The sequence below is a fragment of the Chanodichthys erythropterus genome, chromosome 24, assembly GCF_024489055.1.
Source record: "Chanodichthys erythropterus isolate Z2021 chromosome 24, ASM2448905v1, whole genome shotgun sequence".
Taxonomy (NCBI): domain Eukaryota; kingdom Metazoa; phylum Chordata; class Actinopteri; order Cypriniformes; family Xenocyprididae; genus Chanodichthys; species Chanodichthys erythropterus.
The window spans coordinates 17,071,000-17,094,382 of record NC_090244.1 but is presented as its reverse complement, the minus strand read 5'-3'; the positions used below and the strand labels follow the sequence as shown (position 1 = coordinate 17,094,382).

Below are 23,383 nucleotides of genomic sequence, written 5' to 3'. Positions count from 1 at the left end.
TATAGATAGATGTATCTATATATATATATACATTACGTCTATTTTGGAAGAAGTAACTATGCTTGACCTCGTTTTTAGGAGGTAAAACAGAAATGGCATTATGTGGTAGAAGCAAAAATGCAAAAGACAAAAAAAATTAGTCAACAGTATGTTAAGCTGCCAGACGGGGAATCACGTTTGTTACCCTGTGCACTTAAAGACCAATTCAACTAAATGAATAAAGGCGACACGGAAGGCCTACCAAGGACATCTGTATTGCGCAAAAACCAAGGGGGTGGACACATTTCAGCTGCAGCTATTTGAATAGAAGCATTTCGTAGGAAAGGGAAAACCGATAGTACGAAAAACAGACCAATCTTGTATTTTCTGACCACCTTTAAGGCTCCCTTTCTTTGTAATAAAGCAGAACGGCTTTCCTGAACCAGTGTTTGGACTCTGTATGGGAAGGGGTTGTGTGGGTGAAACCGCACGTTTCGGTACCAGCATGCTGTGTGTGATCTCTCTGTAATGCATGGCTAAATCTAACATTTCCTGTTTCACTTGAGCAGACGGTTTGCTTTTTTTTGTTTTGTTTCCCAAGTCTTTTAATAAAGATGCCTTGAGGTTAATGGTTAATACACACAAACTACTTACAAACGGTCAAAATGGACAAGAAAAGTCAGAGGGAATGTCACTGATGTGAAGAAACTGCTGTGTAGTGCGCTTTTCGATCACTATGAATACTGTAAGACAGCAGCAGCTTTAAGGCAAGTGCAATTCAACTTCCTCCATCACAGTGCTCAAAGGGTGTCAGACACTTTTTAAGTAGCACAAACAGATTAAACAGAACATGTTCGTGTGCTACGTTTGATATTATACATGTCACGTTTCAAAAATGGGCATTATTAAAGTACATTAGTACTCTTTGACAGAAGAAAAAAGCATTCTAGTTTCCATAAATCAACATTCAAATGATACCAAAAAAAAGGGTCTGTCATCATTTATTCTCATGCTGTTCCAAACCTATATGAATTTGAGTAGGACGGGACCTTTTTGTGGAACCGTTTTTGTCCATATAATGAAAGTAAATGAGGTCCAAAATAACGCTGTCGGTCCCCATTGACTTTCATTGTATTGATAAAAAAAACAAAAGTAATATGGATTTGAAATGACATGAGGGTGAATAAATGATAGCAGAATTTTTAGTTTTGAGTCAACTAATCTTCAACATTCATTATTCAGTTCTTTTATCATATAAAATTACTTGTGCCTAATATTCAAGAGGATTTTAAAGGGTTAGTTCACCCAAAAATGCAAATTCTGTCATTAATTACTCACCCTCATGTCGTTCCAAATCCGTAAGACCTTCGTTCATCTTCGGAGAACACAAATTAAGATATTTTTGATGAAATCCAAGGAGGTATCTGACTCCTTCATAGACATCAATTTAATTGCCACCAATTTTAAGACCCAGAAAGGTCGTTAAAATAGTCCATGTGACTACAGTGGTTCAACCTTAATATTATGAAGCGACAAAAATACTTTGTGCACAAAAACCAAAACAAAAATGACTTTATTTAACAATATCTTCTCTTCTGTGTCATTCTGCTACGCTATTTACGCTCATCGCTTCCAGGTTCTGTGTCAGAATGCTGGCTCATTATTGGCCGACGCTGTTCTCGTGAGCAGCATGAGGCATGCGTGTGATGCTGACGGAGGAACCGACCAATAATGAGCCAGCATTCTGACACAGAACCTGGAAGCGATGAGCGTAAATAGCGTAGCAGAATGACACAGAAGAGAAGATATTGTTGAATAAAGTCATTTTTGTTTTGGTTTTTGTGCACAAAGTATTTTTGTCGCTTCATAACATTAAGGTTGAACCATTGTAGTCACATGAACTGTTTTAATAATGTCTTTACTACATTTCTAGGCCTTGCATGTGGTAATTAAATTGCTGTCTATGGAGGAGTCAGAGAGATCATGGATTTCATCAAAAATATCTTAAATTGTGTTCAGAAGATGAATGAAGGTCTTACAGGTGTAGAACAAAATGAGGGTGAGTAATTAATGACAAATTTCATTTTTGGGTGAACTAACCCTTTAAAATACCTTCATCTACCAATCACATTTGTCAAATTTACATGAGCACATCATTATCGAAAACATGATGCTTGCAAAACAGCGGTAGAACATGTCATTGTAGATATATAAAACAATTATGGTCTAAAACCGAATTGCTGGTCCAAATCCAGAGTCAGTTCCAGTCTAATGAGTGCAGGTGGTGTAACACCAAAACGAGTTTAAGATGCTGTACAGACTCCAACAGAAGTATAGTGGCTGGAGGATCAATGTTTATAACCTCCATGATTCGTAGTTTCACTTGCCGCTTAGTTCCCCAGGAGAACCCTCAATTGTTGAGGAACCAGGACCAGTTTTGCCAACTTCCTCTGAAAAAAAGAGCTTAAATAAGTGTCTGTGGGACAAAAAGTCACCATAAGATGTTCTAGAGATCATGGATCCATCAACCAACCTCTGTCCTTCTTCTCCTGGGTCTCCTCGGCTGCTGTTTTATCAGCCCTGAAGAAGATCCGAGCGCTGCTCAGAGAGAAATAAAGCAGCTCGAACTCCTACAAATGGAGAGAATATTGTGAATAAACAAAGCAAATGACCATCACTGTTGAAGAGTGTGAATATGCTCCCACACCTGCAGATATATGTCCAGTCTCTTCTGGGTCAGGTTCATGGTCTGCATGAGCTTCTCATCTTGGCTGGTGGACTGAACGTTCTGCTCCTTCACCACCGCATTCATTTCCTTCACGTACTTTTCCCTCACAGCCTGGAACCAATGGAGGGAGTCAAACTCCTGATACTGGTCTAGAAGCTTCAGGATGTAGGCGACGCCTGGAAAACATGGGAAAGGTACTTGAATATATTGTTCATCGAATAAACCATTGAGGTTTTTAACCATGTTGAACACGTACCCATGGCGAAACCATCGTCTGTAAACGCAGCTCCCACTTTGTTCTTTTTGTTTAGTTTTTCTTTGCAGCCGATGGAGTGTTCCACGAAATTTACAGTCTGAGAGGGAGAAGAGAGATGAACGTCAGTGCAAGAGATGCTGCGATTAGCAAGAGATTGCCACATCTGAGATCTGAAGACCCACCAGAGGAGGAACAATCATGTAGAAGTTCCTCAAGTGCATGTTCTTAATACTGCGAAACTCTGGAGCAAAAACCCCCACCAGCATCTTGAAGTACTCAGTTCCTTCGGCTGAGTTGCTAGTCAGGTCGCTAAGCACACAATCCAGTTGGCTGAAATAAAAAAAAAATATGTATATATATTATTATTGGCACGTTTTGACCATTATTATTATTATTTTAGAAATTAATCATTTACAAATTTTTTATTTATTTTAATTGGTATGTTTAATTATCAATCATGCTTATGATTGAGGGGCCATTTACACAACACTATTTTAAACAGAGAACTTTTTATGCGTTTTGGCCTTTTATTTACACAACTATTGGGAGCGATAACGTTATTGTCTCTGTGTAAACTACAAAACCGCAAATTTGTGAAAACGTGATGACGTGCATGTGTATTACGTTTTCAGTCTATAGGCGTGTAGTTTCTTTACAAAGTGGCCTGTCATGAATATTACAGCATTTTCAGTCATTTTCGCGGATCCGTGTTTTGACCATGTTGTCGTCTGTATGCAAAAAAATGCAAAAGGAAAAAAATCGTTGTCGTGTAAACATACCCTTATTATTTATTAATTATGTAATAATTATGTATTATAATGATTGTTATTAATATAACCAATAAATATGAATATTATTAATGTTAATAATGTAATTATTTATCATCATTATATTTCAGCAATTAGTGTTTTTAGTATTTATTGTTGTTGTTTTATTATTTAATAAGTATTTTATATTTTTTATACTATTTATATTAATTATTATATTATTAATACTATTATTAATAATAATAATGTTTTAGTGTTTATTGATTAATAAATACTAAAAACTAACAATAATTATATTAAATATTGTTTATTGTTATTATTGGTGTTTTAATTATTAATAATAATACTGTTGTGTTTATTATTATTCTTATGATTTATCAATTATTATTAATAACAAATTTATTTTTGCTACTTTATTAGTAGTAGTAGTATCATTATTATTATTATTTTATTATTATTTTTTTATTATTATTACAAATATTATTAGTAGTAGCATTATTATTAATGTTTTAGTATTTTTTAAATTTTTATGTTTTATTTATTAATACTGTTATTAATAATAATGTTTTAGTGTTTATTAATTAATAAGTACTAAAAAACTAACAATTATAATTAAATAAAATATTAAAAAATATTAAATATTATTTATTGGTATTAGTAATGTTGCTGTGTTTATTGTTGTTGTTATGATTTATCAATTATTATTAATTACTAATTTATTTTTGCAGCCCTCCTGACCGAATCATGCGCACATAATATTATTTAATAAGTACTTTGTATTTTTTAACACAATTTATATTATTATATTATTAATACCATTATTAATAATAATGTTTTAGTGTTTACTGATTAATAAATACTAAAAACTAACAATAATTATATTAAATATTGTTTATTGTTATTATTGGTGATTTAATTATTAATAATAATACTGTTGTTGTGTTTATTATTATTCTTATTATGATTTATCAATTATTATTAATTACAAATTTATTTTTGCTACTTTATTAGTAGTAGAAGTATCATTATTATTATTTTATTATTATTTTTTTATTATTATTACAAATATTATTAGTAGTAGCATTATTATTAATTTTTAGTATTTTTTGTATTTTTATGTTTTATTTATTAATACTGTTATTAATAATAATGTTTTAGTGTTTATTAATTAATAAGTACTAAAAAACTAACAATTATAATTAAATAAAATATTAAAAAATATTAAATATTATTTATTGGTATTATTAATGTTGTTGTGTTTATTGTTGTTGTTATGATTTATCAATTATTATTAATTACTAATTTATTTTTGCAGCCCTCCTGACCAAATCATGCGCACATACTATTATTTAATAAGTACTTTGTATTTTTTAACACAATTTATATTATTATATTATTAATACTATTATTAATAATAATGTTTTAGTGTTTATTGATTAATAAATACTAAAAACTAACAATAATAATTATTATATTAAATATTATTATTTTATTATTATTTTTGTTATTATTACTAATATTATTATTAGTAGCAGCATTATTATGAATGTTTTAGTATTTTTTAAATTTATGTTTTATTTATTAATACTGTTGTTAATAATAATGTTTTAGTGTTTATTAATTAATAAGTACTAAAAAATAACAATAATAATTATATTACATTTTGTTTATTGGTATGTTTTAATTATTAATATTGTTGTTGTGTTTATTATTATTATTATTATTATTATTATTATTATTATTATTATTATTATTATGGTTTATCAATTATTATTAATTACTAATTTATTTTTGCAGTCTTCCTGACCGAATCATGGGCACATGCACACATAATATTATTTAGTAAGTACTTTGTATTTTTTAATACTATTTATATGAATTATTATATTATGAATACTATTATTAATAATAATGTTTTAGTGTTTATTTATTAATAAATACTAAAAACTAACAATATATATTATTATATTAAATATTGTTTATTGTTATTATTGGTGTCTTAATTATTATTAATAATGTTGTGTTTATTATTATTCTTATGATTTATCAATTATTAATTACTAATTTAGTTTTGCTACTTTATTAGTAGTAGTAGTATCATTATTATTATTATTAGTAGTAGTAGTAGTAGTAGTAGCAGCATTATTATTAATGTTTTAGTATTTTTAAATTTTTGCTTTATTTATTACTGTTATTAATAATAATGTTTTAGTGTTTATTAATTAATGAGTACTAAAAACTAACAATAATAATTATATTAAATATTATTGTTTATTGGAATGTTTTAATTATTATTAATATTGTTGTTGTGTTTATTATTATTATTGTTGTTATGATTTATCAATTATTAATTACTAATTTATTTTTGATACTTTATTATTAATAGTAGTATAATTATTTTATTATTATTATTTTTATTAATATTATTATTTTAGTCTTTTTAATTCTTGTTATCATTTATTTATTTATTTATTTATTATTAATTTCATATAATAAGTTCCCACATTGTGTACAATCTGGCTGGTGGCAGAGACTGTGATTGAGTGAGTTATGATCTACAGTACCTGGCAGCCTTCTGCGTCTCTTCAGAAAGGCCTTCCTCTTTCACAAGCTCCTCAAAGTTCACAATGTCCTCTAGATCAGGAACAAACCTGGAACACATTTCAGTGGGAATACCTTGCTAAATGCTTCTATCCTATAGGACTTCTGTAGGAATATTTTATAATGTTCATACAATGTGTGTCCGTTTTATCTCATCGAGTTTTATGCGAGACGACTTTATCTAGTATTAATCTATTAGTCAGTTTAATAACACTAATCTGAATGTCTCAAGTCAAATAACCTGTGTGTGTAGTAGTCAATTTTGCTGCACACATCCTGAAAAGTGAAGCCAAAACATTTTCATCGCCCCCTTGTGGCTGGCTGGTATAGGTAATAAACCCCGCCCTCTCCATGTAATCGAATTGGACGCAAAGTCGCAAACTAAAGAATCCAATTATGCTTCTGTCATTTTAGGTAGTTCTTATCATGCAGAAGTATGTTCAAGTGTTTGTTTTTCCAATAAGTTTGGTTATTTGATGCTATAAAAACGGAGTGAAACGTCATGATTGACAGCTGTGCTTGCGAATGAGTCTGCAGGAGTGGGAGTAGGGCGGGACCTCCACCTCACGATCACTACTGTGCAGACTCTGGCGCCGAATGACATAATCGGCAACGACCGTTTCTGGGATATTTTGGCTTCTTTTTTCTACAGTGAAAGGAAGTGGAGACACGCCGTCCATCTTTATTTATAATTTATGGTAGTAGCAGAAAGCGATGCTCTACCTAATAGCGCTACTGCAGCAGTGCAGCCCTCCTGACCGAATCATGCGCACATAGCCCATCGCATTGCCTGCAAGAAAGAGAGGGAATTAAAAAAGCTTCAATAATAATAAAAACTTTCAGATTGCTTAAAGGTGTAATTCACTCAAAAATTAAAATTCTGTCATCACTTGTTGTTCCAAACCTGTATGAGTTTCTTTCTTCTGTTGAACACAAAAGAAGATATTTTGAAGAATGTTGGAAACCAGAAAACTGATGGACCTCATTGACTTTTTCCTACAGTCAACCGTCTGGTAACCAACACTCTTCAAAATATCTTCTTTTGTGTTCAACAGAAGAAAGAAATCCCAGCACGCACCTCATGATGTTGAGAACACTACAACAGCAAAGAGTTTCCAAATGTGTTTTTAGTCAAAGTTTACCGATCTGACTGATGAGCTGTCTGAACTGATCCAGGTAGCTCTGACCATCAGGAGTAAGACCCAACTTCCTGATGCCACGGTTGAACTTCTCCGCTCGCTCAAAGGGGTACTGCATACAGCAGAAACAAACAGAAGAACACGTCTTCAGAAAATGACACTGCTTCACGAAATAACGACATGAAAATGGAGACCAACATACCTTTTGGTCGGTCTGATCCTTGGTTTCCCTGAAGAATCGGATGTCTTTGATGAGTCTGGATTTGATGTGCTCGTCATACATGAACTGACTGAAAATGTAGAACTTCTTGCGGAGGAACTGATATGTGAAGTTCACCTGCAGTGAGATATTTCAGACTATCAATATTAGTGGTCGACCGATATATCGCAATATCGGCCGATTTAGCATTTTTTTAATTATCGGCATAGGCCAATATGTTTTTATGTTTGGCAGATGTGTCAGAAACACTTTTATTTTGACAGTGCTGAGAACACCAGAGCTCTCGTTCTCCATCTTCATTAGTTTGCTGTCTCCGTTTAAAAGTCGCACGGAAAATGAATAACAGATTCTACGGAGCCCCTAAAGGGACATGGTTAGGCTTGATGTGGTAATACGCATGAACGTGAATTCAAAAAGCAAGCACGCATTCAAAAGCAATTTCAAAACCCCGCATACATACCGTTGTGTTCATGATACCGGTTCCGTGAGTGCGAATGGAGTTGGCAATGTGGCGGATGTTAATAGTATTTAAGTGCTTGTTGTTGCTGGTCCTCTCAATGAAGATCTACACACAATGGAGAACATGTTTTACACAAACACATCAAGTACATTTGTAGACCAATAACTTCACAGGTAAAGTCTTACCTGGTTGTTTAGGTTGTAGAGGTAGCGGGAGACGAAGACGTGAATGTTCCTCATGATCTCAAGGACGTCCAGTCCCTAGAAGACACCGACGGTGATGTGAGGCTGGATGTAACATATCATTTTTGAGCTGATCTGTTGAGTGAGGTGCATACCTGTTCCAGAGTTTGGCTGGGGAGATGGGCCTCAGTCATGACTAACCCATAGCGCTGTGTGGCGAGATTCCTCATCTCGCTGTACGTGGCCCAGTCATGAAGAGCCACAGTCGTCAAGTTGTAAAATGTCTTATCTAGATAGTGAGTCACATAGGCTGCAGGGAACAGGGGATTTGATCTTAATATCTTACACATCTTGCTTAGAAGGCAGCGATAAAGCCCAAGCCAAGGTTATGACATCACAAAAATAAAATAATGTAATGTAAATACAAACGTTACTAAAATAAAGTACATACATCACAAAAAATTAATGAATAACACTTATATTTCCACCTTACTAAAGCTGATTCAATAAAAAATGTTTTACTATGAAGTATTATAAAAATAAAAATTCATTTTATTATATTATTTAAAAATACATTTTATTAAATGTGTAAAAATACATTTTATTAAATAATAATTTTTTTTAAAAAAATAAGAAAACAGAAAAAAATAGACAGAATGAAATATGAATAATATTAGATTAAATAAATGTGTTAAAACTACGGAAGAGGATTAGGGCCAAGCAATAATAAAAAAAATAAAACCATCTCGAGATTAAAGAAAAAAGTCGAGATAAAATGTTGAGAAAAAAGTAATTAAATTACGAGAAAAAAATCTTATTTTAACGAATTTGTTCTCGTAATTTAATGAGTTTTTTCTCATAATTTAACAAGTTTATTCTCAACATTTTATTTAGACTTTTTTCTCGAAATTTAACGAGTTTATTCTCAACCTTATATTTACTTTTTTCTCGAAATTTAACAACTTTTTTCTCGTAATTTAACGAGTTTATTCTCAACATTTTATTTAGACTTTTTTCTCGAAATTTAACGAGTTGATTCTCAACCTTATATTTACTTTTTTCTCGAAATTTAACGACTTTTTTCTCGTAATTTAACGAGTTTATTCTCAACATTTTATTTAGACTTTTTTCTCGAAATTGAACGAGTTTTTTCTCGAGATGGTTTTACTTTTTTATTATTGCTTGGCCCTAATCCTCTTCCGTATAAAACAGTATTTAAAAAATATATTAATATTTTAACAAGTTGACTTTCGCAGTGCCTAAAATACATTTTGTAAAAAAAAAAATTCTGAATTAATTTTCCCTGAATTACAGTGTCTGAATTAAGCCGTCTTACAGTCACTTGTTTATGACTGTTTTTGAAAAAACCTTGACTAACATTAAAACTAATTTCAGGTACAAAAGACAAACAGTAGGATATGTCCCCTTTAAAGTACTCATTATGTAAACTATATTTAGTGTAACTCATGCATTCAGACTTTCATGCCCTACCTTTGATGTCGATGAAACGGTTGAAGAAGCGAATGGGCTTGAGAGAGAAGAAGTGCGCCATATCCTTCATGCCCACTTTGAAAGGATTTCGGTCATCCAGTTTGAGGTGTGTGTGCACAGACAAGCGCAGGTCCTTCTCAATCTCCTTACATAGCTTGTCTAGCAGGTGCTAAAGATCAGAAAAAATATGCATAATTACTACTGTAAGAAGTTATCTCCCCCAACCCAGATTCCACTCCAAAATAGGTGGTTGATCATGCCCATTCCCCAAAATGGCTTTATTATTATATAAATACTTGTAACAGCTCATCATGTTTCTTACACTACAAAAAACATGCATCCAGCACTCCGCTTACCTCATTGAGGATTTCCATGATCTCAGCGTCATAACACTCCAGCAGCTGATCACATGACTCCATATGTTTGGCGTGCAACATGGTGGGCACACAATCTCTGAGCGCACTAAACATGTACTAGAGAAAATATATGCATATTTAAATGACATGTAAAAAACATTTTCACACACAAAAAAAAAAGTGAGCATTAAGGATAGATAGTGCTATGCGTTTTACATGAATTCTTGCCGCATCCACAGCGTTTTCATACACATCATCTAGGTAGATGGGGAAGACGGTTCGATGCCAGTACAGAAAACTGCAGTCGCATTGCACTTTGACTCTGAGGAGAGAGGATATCCCATCATGCACTTACAACACAGCCACAGATCTCACAGACTCAAAATCAGTTACTGCTTATCATAACTAATTGAACAAATTCAGGGCTCACCGCTCTCTAAGTTCACTGATTAAGTCCAGCTTTTTCAGCACAAGCTGTAAAGGCAGTAGCTCCTCATCCTTAAAGGTTTTCTGTGCAAACCCCCCCCCAAAAAAATACAAAACAATAATTATACAAACAAAACAAAAAACAACAAACATCAAAACAAAATATAAAACAAACCGGGAAAAAACAAACAAAACATAAAAACATTTAAAAAAACAACGGACATCAAACAAACCAAGAACAAAACAAAACAAAACAACATAAAAAAACAACGAACATCAAACAAATAAACAAAAAATTAAAACATAACCCCAAAACAACAAACAAAAACAAAAAACAAACAAAACAAAAAACAATGTACACCAAACAACAAACAAACAAAAATTGAACAAATGAACAAACAGCAAAACAAAAACAACGAACATCAAACAAAACAACAAACAAGGAACATCAAAACAAAAAACAAAAATGAACAAACAACAAAAAACAATGAACATCAAACAAAATGTAAAAAAAACAACAAACAAAATAAGGAACATCAAAATAAAACAAACAATGAACATGAAACAAACAAAAAAAACAATAAACATCAAACAAAATGTAAAAAAAACAACAAAACAAAAACAACGAACATCAAAACAAAATATAAAACAAATCGAAAAAACAAACATAAAAATAAAAAACGAACAAACAAAACATAAAAACAAATAAAAAACAACGAACATCAAACAAACAAAAAATCAAAACATAACCCCAAAACAACAAACAAAACAAAAACAAAAAAACAATGACCAGACAAAACATAAAAACAACAAACAAAAATTGAACAAATGAACAAACAAAACAAACAAAAACAACGAACATCAAAACAAAAAACAAAAAAAAAAAACGAACAAAAAAAAAAACAATGAACATCAAACAAAATGTAAAAAACAACAAAACAAAAACAAACAAACAAACAAAACAAGGAACATAAAAAAGACAAAAAATGAACAAAAAAAAGAACATTTTTTTTAAACAATGAACAGACAAAACATTAAAAAAACAATGAACATCAAACAAAATGTAAAAAAAAAAACAAACAAAACAAAACAAGGAACATAAAAAACAGACAAAAAATGAACAAAAAAACAAAATGAACATCAAACATTAAAAAAACAAAAAAAACAAACAATGAACATCAGACAAAACATAAAAAAAACAATAAACATCAAACAAAATGTAAAAAAAAAACAACAACAAACAAAACAAAAACAACGAACATCAAAAAAATAAAAATAAAGAATAAATAAAATATTTGTATTATTAAAAATAATCTCCATGGTCATTTTGCAACACAAAAACAGTAAACTAAACTGGCAGTAACATGTTCAAAATGTTGGAGGCTTCTGAACAACATTTATTTTAATAGTTTATATGCAAATGTCACGAATTGGCCATTAATTTGATCAAAAGCACTCAGTGTATTTATACTCACCATCTGAGTGCCAACACTGAGAGCCAGAGACACTATCAGTCTCCTCTCTTTGGTGCTGGGCCCGTTCAGAGTGTTCTCAGCCAGAACCAGAGCCGACAGCACATCCAGCCTCTGCTCGCTGTACTTCTTATCAGAGATCACTCGTTTCTGAATGAGGACAACAATCAATCATTAGAATATCTGCTCTACAGAGCTGGTGTGTGTGAAATGGTTGTGTGTTTGTACCTTAGCAGTAGAAATGGAGGCCAGAGCCTGAGACTGCAGCTGCTGCGTGATATGAGACACAGAATCTGCTACAACCAGTGAGCGCCGGTGGAAGGTATGCTCCACAGCCTGTGCATGACAAACACTCATATAAACACTGAGCACTGCACACAACCAATAGTGTAGCAGATCTGTAATGCACCCTACAACTAGAGTACTTGATTTATGATGGACACCGCCTAGTGAACTAGACCTAGTGCACACAGCCTAAGGAACAAGAACACTAGTACACACTGCCTATTACTGAACAGTAGAACTTGTGCATACTACCTAGTGTACACTTGGTACCTAGTACAGCCTGTACATTACTAGTACAGTTTGCATGACTAATATTACAATGTGCTAGATTTATAGTGCACACTACTATTAGTGTTGACATTTTTGTGCACACTACAACAATTATACTAGATATGTAAAAATAAAATGAATAAAGTGAAAATAATGCTCTAAATTCATAGTGCATATCAATTTTAGTTTCCAAATGATTGTGCAGGCTACAATATACTAGATTTTTGGTGCACACTATAAGCATTTAAACTGTGAGTACTACAAATAATGCACTAAATTTGTGCAGACTATTATTAATATCAAAATTATTGTGCACACTACAATGTACTAGAATTATAGAGCACACTACTACTATTGTATTAACATGTTTGTGTAGAATAAACCAAACTTACTGAAATGTAGTGAACATTACTATTCATTTCTACAATTTTGTACTAGATTTGTAGTGTGTATCATTGTTCAAATTATTGTGCACACTACATAAGGTACTATATTTGTAGTGCACAAGTACTACAAATAATGCTCTAAATTTGTAGTGCAGACTACTATTACTGTTTAATGTTCTAATGCACACTACAATGTACTAGATTTATAGTGCATACTACTATTAGTGTTGATATTTTATATTATGCACACTACAACCATCATACTAGATATGTAGTGAAAACAACTATTAATGTAAAATGATGTACTAGATTTGTAGTGCATATTGTTATTATTGTGCACATTACAACTAATGTACTACATTTGTAGTATGCAACAGTGTTAAAACGGTGAGTATTACAAATAATGCTCTAAATTTGTAGTGCAGACTACTATTTTTGTCTAAATTACTGTGCACACTACAATGTACTAGATTTATAGTGCACACTACTAATAATGTTGACATTTTTTGCACACTACAACCATCATACTAGATATGTAGTGAACACTACTGTTAATGTAAAATTATGTACTAAATTTGTAGTGCATATCGTTAGTTTCCAAATTACTGTGCACACTAAAAGTAACGTACTACATTTGTAGTGCACAATATCAGTGTTAAAATGGTGAGCACTACAAATAATGCTCAATTTGTAATGCAGACTGCTGTTATTGCGTACATTATGTCAGTGTTTCTCAACTCCAGTCGTCGGGACCCACTGCTCTGCACATTTTGTATGTATCCCTTATTTAACACACCTGATTTAGATCATCAGCTCATTAGGAGAGTCTGCATGAACTGAATTGAGTGTGTCAGATAAGAGAGACATACAAAATGTGCAGAGAAGTGGGTCCCGAGGACTGGAGTTGAGAACCACTGCATTATGGTGCACACTACAATATACTAGATTTATATTGCACACTACTATTAGTGTTGACACAGCCAATATACAAGATATGTAGTGAACACTTCTACTACTACAGTCCAAATAGTCCAAATTATTGTGCATACTACAACTAATGTACCACATTTGTAGTATATACTAAACAAAGCTCGCATACGAAAATAAAAAGTTCCTAAAATATGTTAAAAATATTTGCTGTTGAAAATATTGATATGACTCATCAACCCACTTTTAACAGCTCCACCAATCGGCACAGGGCCTTCACCGATGTCTTGGTCATGGGCCGCTGCATGGACATGTACATATTCATAGTGGTCTTGATGATAGTGCTGATGCTGTAAGCGTACAGGATTCCCTGTTGAAACACAGACACATCTGATTATGAAACAGTCACCGCACTGGAAATGTAATGCAATTCCAAAGATTATGATATTCCAACTATATAAACAACATTTTTCATCCAAAAAATAACAGAAAAAGAAGAAAACTTCAATCTCTACCTGCACAAAGGTATTACACCTGTTGCTCAAGTCCTCAGATAGTTTGTCTGGTTTTGGTTCTTTCGATAATATTGACTCCATCTTCATCATCCAGGAGGTCACAAATATGTAGTAGGACTGCATGTCCCTGCACACAGCAACATATTCAGTCAATATAAGGAACCCTAAAGTATATCTTTATAAATGGCATAAAATACACTGACCACTAATGTATCATTCCAAGAATTGTTGAGGCATTTATTAATATATCTTACTTCATTAGTGTCTGTGCCTTTTGCTGCAGGAATGCATCTCTGCTGCTGCGGATGCTCTGGATGCTCTTCTTGTCCAGTAGTTTAGCTGCCGCGGGGACTTTGTTTACCAGAAATGTGTCTGGAAACCAGATTATATTAGCTGCTAATGTCACTGCAGGGACCTAGAGGAGAGAGAGGGGAAATCGTTTTGATAATGACTGAAAGAGCAGATCTAGACATGCATAAATCCCACTAGTTAGTGTACTCACCTTTTTACACGCATCTAGCAGGGATTTGTAGAACTTCTTGTCCACAGCCCTAAAGATATGGAAGTGTAGCACAAAGAGGCCACAAACGCCCGTATACTTATCCCGCTGGTCAATCTCTGACGGCTCACCTGCAAGTCACATGGATTGTTGTTAGTTGTCTAGAGCTGAGAAGTCTCATTAATGCTATTAGGAAATCAAAACAAATACAAACCAAGCTTGGACTCAACGTTGGTAAAAATGGTTCTGATATTGTACGCAAACTCCTCTGCAAAGGCACCGTTTTTGGAGACCGATACACCTTCTCCCGGGTTATCAAACCTCTGCTCCACACAAGCCTGCATGAAAACGGAAAAAAAAATGTATTAACCAATATAGAGGGGTGCAGGGATGACGTCAAAACCTGGAAGACTCATTCACCCGCGGTTCCCTCAAGATTTTCCAATGGGGTTTTTCAATTTATGAGTAAAGTAAACAAAAGTTGATGATACTTGTAAAATAGATTTATCGGGATTAATCGCATCTAACATAAAAGTCTGTTTATATATTATATATATATATATATATATATACACTTGAACTTTTCTGTTTTGAAAATCCATTTTTTGATTGATCTTAGGAAATATTCTATTCTATATTTTGGACTTTCATGAGCTGTGAAATATATATATATATATATATATATATATTATATATATATATATATATATATATGTATGTATGTGTGTGTGTGTGTGTGTGTGTGTGTGTCTGTGTGTTGATATGTATACAGGTGCTGGTCATATAATTAGAATATCGTGAAAAAGTTCATTTTTTTATTGTAAATTATTTTTAAAAATGAAACTTTCATATATTCTAGATTCCCTGCATGTAAAGTAAAACATTTCAAAAGTTTTTTTTATAAATTTTGATGATTAGAGCGTACAGCTCATGAAAGTCCAAAATCCAGTATCTCAAAATATTAGAATATTTCCTAAGATCAATCAAAAAATGGATTTTCAAAACAGAAAAGTTCAAGTTCTTTAAAGTATGTTCATTTGTGCACTCAATACTTGGTCGGCAGCACATATTACAGCAAATGACTTGCTCTAGCACAAATTACAGCATCAGTGAAGAGTGGCATGGAAGTGATCAGCCTGTGGCACTGCTGAGGCACTACTGAGCCTTCAGATCATCTGTATATTGTTGGATCGACTGTTTCTCATCTGTCTCTTGAAAATATCCCATAGATTCAGGGGTCAGGCATGAAAAGAGGACTTTCGACCACTGTTCACTGTCTAGTTCTTTTTCTCCTTAGCCCAAGTAAGATGCTTCTGACGTTGTTTCTGTTTCAGAAGTGGCTTGGTAGTCCTTTTCCTGAAGATGTCTGAGTGTGGCGACTCTTGATGTGCTGACTCCGGCTTCATTTGACTCATTGTGAAGCTCTCCCAAGTGTCTGAATCGGCTTTACTTGACAGTATTCTCAAGCTTGTGGTCATCCCTGTTGCTTGTGCACCTTTGCCTACCCAATTTCTTCCTTCTAGTCAACTTTGCATTTAATATGCTTTGATACATCACTCTGTAAACAGCCACCCCATTCAGTAATGACCATCTGTGACTTACTCTCTTTGTGGAGGGTGTCAATGATTGTCTCCTGGGCCATTGCCATGTCAGCAGTCTTCCCCATTAGTGTGGTTTCAAAGAACAAGAGATACCCAGAATTTATACTGTATGGATGGTCATTTAATGAAACTCAAATGGAAATATTCTAATATTTTGAGATACTGGATTTTAGACTTTCATTAGCTGTATGCTCTAATCAACAAATTAAAAAAAAAAAAAAAAAAAAAAAAAAAAATTTTGAAATGTTTTACTTTACATGTAGGGAATCTAGTATAGTATTTTTTTAAAATAATTTACAATACAAAAATTTACTATTTCACGATATTCTAATTATATGACCATAGGGCTGGGCGATGTATCGAATGATTTTGTCACGCGCATTTCGTCAGTAAAGCCGGTTCCCTGATTACCGCTAAATCGCCATCACCTGCTTTCAAATGAAGCGGCATTTAATAAACAGAACCGTAGTTCACTGATAAGACACGCAATATTGCGTTCAATATCGATATGTATCGCCGTCGATATTGAGCGCGATATTGCGTGTCTTATCAGTGAACTACGGTTCTGTCTATTAAATGCCGCTCCATTTGAAAGCAGGTGATGCCGATTTAGCGGTAATCAGGGAACCGGCTTTACTGACGAAATGCGCGTGACAAAAGCATTCGATACATCGCCCAGCCCTATATGACCAGCACCTGTATATATACATATATAGACACACACACATTTACAAACTTTTGTTAGATGTGATTAATCGCAATTAATCGATTTGACAGCACTAATATATATTAATTTATTTTATTTATTTTTTTTCCGCAATGTTTCTTTAATGATGTAGAAATGCTAGTGATGTCAAATTGATTAATCGCATCTAACATAAAAGTTTGTTATATATATATATACCAGTACGAAGTTTCTTGATTCTTAACACCAATTTCAATACCAAAGCATAAACTATACTTGTATATATATATATATATATATATATATATATATATATATATATATATATATATATATATATATATATATATATATATATATATACAGTGCTTCCCACAGGTTTGAAATATACTTGCGGTGGTAGCCGAGCAAAAAATCCTCCTATTACCCACGGCACAAAAATGGTCTACTACATGTGACAAACAAATAATGTGTGATTTTTAACAGTATTTTTATTTATTGAAATTAATTTTAATTACATAACATATTACATTTAATTACTTACTAATATTATGCATTATTATGCATTGTAAATTATGCAAAGTTACAGCATTTAAATGGTTCACATTCTCCTATGTTCTCCTTGCTGTCATATAGTGTCTCTCTCAGTGAATGGGACACAGATTTTACTAGTAAAATTTATAAAATGAATAATATATGTGTCAAATAATGTTCTTAGTGTTTTCTTTCTGTGGGGGAGACTATAATAATTTACTATGAATTAAATGGAAATCAAATTAAATACAATTTATTGTGTAATCAAAATACCAATAATTCCCAAAAGAAAAAGAAAAAACTTAGCGTGTGACTTTTAATTATAAACAAGTCCAAAATACACTGGTACTCTTATCTTGAAATGTCTGTACTATTGCAGGCTGATCCTTCAGATTCTTACAATAGTCTAAAACATTTTATATAAAGGCCATAAAGTAGACTTTGTAATAATTCATCAACTTGAGTTCATTAGCAATCGCTTGGCATAAGTCTGCACTTTTCACTGATTGAGAATCACTTTGAAGCAGTCTGAACATAGAGTCTGAAGCGCTGTTGCGTGAGCTTGTAGAACGCGCAACAGCGCCCCCTTGTGACTTTGCAAAATGCAGCGCTCGTTTGAATGTAAGCAGGAGTAAACAGTTCTGACGCACACATAACGAGCAGGTTCGAAACGACTAGTTAATCGATCACGAATGGTTTCATTATCTTGCGCGGATAAAAAAGTATGAGAGGATAAAAATAATAAAAGCAAAAATGTGTCTCCGAATATACTTGGGCGGCCGTTATTATACGTGGGCGGCCTGCCCAAGTAAAGTCTATGAGTGGGAAGCACTGATATATATTATATATATATTCACACACACAGATTTACAAACTATGCGATTAGTTGCAATTAATCGATTTGACGGCACTAGCATATATTTTTAACTTGTACTTTTTAATATTATTAAATATTTTTAACATAATTGTTATATATACATATATACACCCAACACATGTAATAAAGCGCACTGAAAAATTGTGCAAAATAATTTCAAACTTTTTTCTTGTATATTAAGATAAATTTAACGTAACAAACACACACTAACACACACACACACAAAAGTGATGTCTGGAGGGCATATTTGTTTTTAATGGCCATCAAAATATGAGGAGTATGTTATATTGAGAAGAACAAAACACTAAGCTTGGTTAAGGTGTTTATCTGACAAAATTATTGGCAAACAAAAAAAAAAAAAAGGCAAACTACAGCTATAGGTTTTATTTTAATATGCAAAAAAACTGAATGGTGCCGACCTGAAAGATCATGCTGTCCAACAGCTGCCCCTCCAGCTTCAGTAAGAGCTTCTCAAAGGGCTTCAGTTTATCCTCCGGAATGGCAAACTTAGCCGGGTTATGATGGACAGATTTCAGTAACCTTCAAAAAAACAACACAGGCATTGCGATCAGAAAATCTCTTCATTGAGAACCCCAATTTGAAACAAACACATTTCATAAATGCCTTTATTTTGTCTTCAGTTCATTCACATTCATTCAACATCTAAATAGCCCCACTCCACCTTTTGTACATCTTCCAGTGTTCCCTCAGTGTGGCGTGGTTCTCCATGATCTCATCCAGGGTGATGAGGACCACCAGAAGTTCTCCCAGATGCTCATACACTGTCTGAGTGTAGGCAAAGAGAAAGCTTCAATACAACACGTCAGGTATCAGTGAAGAACCACATGAAGACGACAGAGAAAATGAAAAATACCTGAAAGTGTACACCTGTGGACTCAATGATTTTTGTTGCACCCCTGAGATGTAAAAAACAAATAATTCAGCAACACCGCATTGAAGTAACACTACATAACATGTGAATATTTTACATTTCTCACTTGCTGCTGTTGTACAAAGCGGCCAGCTGGTGAACCATGTTGACCACCACCTCAAAACAGCGCGACACAAAGCAAGACAGCTCCTGTTACATAAAAGCCAAAAGAAATCAAAGTGTTTAGGGCTCAGCAATTTCTTCAGAAAGCAAAAAAAAAATCATAATGTCAAACCTGTAGGAAGGAAATGAAGCGGCCCATCTGAATCTGAGACTCTCCCTCCACCACACTAGTGTCTGACACTGCAATCCAACAAAATGGAGTCATAAACTCAAATAAAGTTATGTAATACTTTTTTTTTTAATTATTATTAAAAAGTACAGGTTAGTTAAATAAAATTAAGGTGATAGATGCTATTTACACTAAGTGAAAATAGCAATATATTCTATTTAAACTAAGTGACAATAGCAGCATTTTCTTACTTTATATTGGCAGATACTATTTGCACCTTAGAATTTATTAAATACCTTAGTATTTAATATTTATTAAAATTATTAAATGGATGCTGCCTTATTAGGAGAATAAAAACCCTTCCCCAACCCTACCCAATAAATACTTTTAATATTATTAAACACTCGGTCGTAGTTTATTTCCACTTTTAGAACGTTATTTTCATTTTTATTGAAAATAAATGCGAGCTCGGCAAAAGGCGGATTTGAACCAGGTTAAAAGCCAGGTCTGCAAGCCTTACTCGCTACTGCTACGCCACTTAAGACTTGTTGAATTTTGCACATCTTTTTTAAAACTTGAGTGGCCCAACCAGACATTGGTGGGCGGAGCTAGTGTATATAGCATTTGCCAAAAAGGGACGCTATTTACACTTAGTGCAAATAGACACTCCGGAAAATTAAAGTCTAAAACTAAAATGGTAAAAATGTTGAATTTTAAAGATTCTCATGCAGACAGGCAGAAAAATGAATAGCAAAACCAAAACAACTTTTGTTACCTCCTTCACCATAATACAACAATCCATTGTAGAACTTGGTTTCAGCCTAAAAGTAGACAAAAATAGTACAAAACCATTAACAATTTTGCTCAATTTACATCAAATTAATTGACTTTATAGAAATTTGTTTAAAAGTTTGGTGTCTGTATGATTTTTTTAATGTTTTTGAAATAAGTCTCACTGAGGCTACATTTATTTGAACAAAATTCAGTAAAAACAGTTTAATATTTGAATATATTTTAAAATGTAATTCATTCTTGTGATGAATCATTACTCCAGTCTTCAGCGTCACATGATCCTTCAGAAATCAAACTAATATGCTGATTTGCTGCACAAGAAACATTTCTGATTATTTTCAATGCTGAAAGCAGTTGTGCTGCTTCATATTTTTGTGGAAACAGATCCATTTTTTCAGGATACATGCTGTTCTTTTGAACTTTCTATGCAACCGAAATATAAATCTTTGTAGCATTATTCATAATATCCATAATAATATCCATTTCCATGTTTACTCCAGTCTCCAACTTACCTCATATTTCAGCTTTTTAACCTCACAGCAAAGAGCTGCATACACTGTGATGACTTTATTAAGCACCTGATGAAGAGAGCAGGAAAAAAGCAAAAAGTAAACTCAAACACACTAATATCACCTCAGTATTTGCAGAGGCCATCACATGTAAACCGCAGCATCTAAAAGAACAAATTGTTCAAACTTGAACCAAGGATTTGCAGACCTTATTTTCTGTCTTGATGAGCTCCAACAGTGAGGACTGTTCATACGGCAGGAGCTGGTATGGAAGAGAGTGATGTTAAATGATCAGTTCACCAAAAAATGAAAATTATGTCATTAATTACTCACCCTCATGTCGTTCTACACCTGTAAGTCCTTCATTCATCTTCAAAACACAAATTAAGTATTTTTGATGAAATCCGATGGCTCAGTGAGGCCTGCATAGACAAAAATGACATTTCCTCTCTCAAGATCCATTAATGTACTAGAAACATATTTAAATCAGTTCATGTGAGTACAGTGGTTCAATATTAATATTATAAAGCGACAAAAATATTTTTGGTGCGCCAAAAAAACTAAATAATGCCACAATAATTGCTTTATAATATTAATACTGAATCACTGTAAAGCGACAACAATATTTTTGGCGCGCCAAAAAAACCCAAAATTTAACAATATATAGTGATGGGCCGATTTCATAACTGCTTCATGAAGCTTCAGAGCTTTACGAATCGAATCAGTGAATTGGAGCGCCAAAGTCGGTTTGACATGCGATCCGAATCACTGATTCGACTCAAAAGATTCATAAAGCTCCGAAGCTTCACGAAGCAGTGTTTTGAAATCGGCCATCACTATATAAGTCGTTATTTTTTTTTTTTTTTGGCGCACCAAAAATATTCTCGTCGCTTTATAATATTAATATTGAACCACTGTACTCACATGAACTGATTTAAATATGTTTTTAGTACATTAATGGATCTTGAGAGAGGAAATGTCATTGCTCCCTATTGGCCTCACTGAGCCATCGGATTTCATCAAAAATATCTTAATTTGTGTTCTGAAGATGAACGAAGGTCTTACGGGTGTCGAACAAAATGAGGGTGAGTAATTAATGACAGAATTTTCATTTTTGGGTGAATTAAACCTTTAAATACATGCAATTCAACAAGAAATAATCAGTGGTACAAAGATGTAATAAACACCTTCAAAGCAATGGGATCCAGAGTGAAGTCCCATACATCTCCGACAGAGTCGTCTAGTGCTTCTTCAATACCTTGAAGCTGAGCGGTATATTCCTCTAAAAACTTCTCATAGTTTTTAACTTGCACTTCTGTGTGAATTTCTGCACAGGAAGGAACAGATCAACAGTCATAAAACCAGCAATAAAAGCTTCCTTATTTGGGTGACAGGAAATTTTAAGTACACACACACATATATATATATATATATATATATATATATATATATATATATATATATTAATAATAATAATATTAATCGAATAAAAACAAGTTAATATTATGAGCACTGAATTCACAGGCTAATTAAATTAATTACCTATTTTTGCATTAAAAGAAACCCACTCCTCAAATACATTGATGTAGAGACAATTCCAAATGAAAGCGAAAGTATTCCTTATCAAACTTTTTGTTAAATCAGTAAAGCCCACACACATTAACCGAATCAGAGTGCCTAAACTTGGCCACTTTCCCTGGTCATCTGACAGCTGGCTAACATTATTCAGCTAGCTGCAGGCTCTTTACAGCTTTCATAGCTTCGTACACACTGCCAATATCATCCACAGGCGCGTTACTTACTTTGTGATCCATCATCAAAGCGGTCAAACTCCCAGTCAGGAGATAATGAATCCACAGCCATCCTGAACGAAACGACACAGACTGGTGTTTTCAGAGAGCTGCCATTAGGTCAGTCTGTTTGGGGGTTTACTGCACAGTGTCAGAGAGGGGAGGGGCTGTGTTGGGAGTCACATGATTCGCACAGTGAAGCGAACTTCCGGTCTGCGCGTCTGGGGGAAATGCATAATAAAAGCACGTAGAAAATGACGGGATGTCCAAACATTTACGTTTTGTGTTGTTTCATATATTTTAATATTGTAATATTTTTTACATTTTAAGTTAACTTTTGAGTTAGGTTCGGAGGACAGGTTTTTGGGGGGAGAATGATAATGAAAAGGTGTGATTTTGATAAAACAAATAAAAGAGAAGATTACATTAAGTATTACATTTATGTAAATGTATTATCTACGATGAATGTAAAA

The 23,383-nt window shown here is 33.2% G+C and overlaps 1 protein-coding gene across 1 annotated transcript; it reads right to left on the bottom strand.

The window, feature by feature from the left end:
• Positions 1-1,867: 1,867 nt before the first annotated feature.
• Positions 1,868-23,052, bottom strand: washc4 (WASH complex subunit 4). Its single transcript, XM_067379240.1, has 33 exons — positions 22,923-23,052; positions 22,308-22,447; positions 21,329-21,382; positions 21,124-21,189; positions 20,595-20,640; positions 19,823-19,890; positions 19,655-19,737; positions 19,531-19,573; positions 19,339-19,442; positions 19,076-19,196; positions 15,174-15,297; positions 14,963-15,090; positions 14,715-14,875; positions 14,461-14,587; positions 14,190-14,315; positions 12,306-12,413; positions 12,081-12,227; positions 10,610-10,689; positions 10,396-10,501; positions 10,180-10,296; positions 9,824-9,992; positions 8,488-8,642; positions 8,336-8,410; positions 8,151-8,255; positions 7,673-7,807; positions 7,474-7,582; positions 7,055-7,121; positions 6,295-6,381; positions 3,146-3,293; positions 2,964-3,060; positions 2,687-2,883; positions 2,513-2,609; positions 1,868-2,429 (listed from the first exon to the last, which is right to left on the bottom strand). The coding sequence occupies exons 1-33, from the start codon at positions 22,981-22,983 to the stop codon at positions 2,359-2,361; spliced, it is 3,522 nt and encodes a 1,173-aa protein (XP_067235341.1). The 5' UTR covers positions 22,984-23,052; the 3' UTR covers positions 1,868-2,358.
• Positions 23,053-23,383: the final 331 nt, after the last annotated feature.

Bases quoted from the DNA above. Each gene is read 5' to 3' on its own strand.
- washc4 (XM_067379240.1), bottom strand. From the start codon at position 22,983: ATGGCTGTGGATTCATTATCTCCTGACTGGGAGTTTGACCGCTTTGAT. The intron at 19,443-19,530 runs GTATTTTTCATT...GCCTACACTCAG, and splicing joins CCACAGGTGTACACTTTCAG to ACAGTGTATGAGCATCTGGG. The intron at 2,430-2,512 runs GTTGGTTGATGG...TCTTTTTTTCAG, and splicing joins CCAGGAGAAGAAGGACAGAG to AGGAAGTTGGCAAAACTGGT.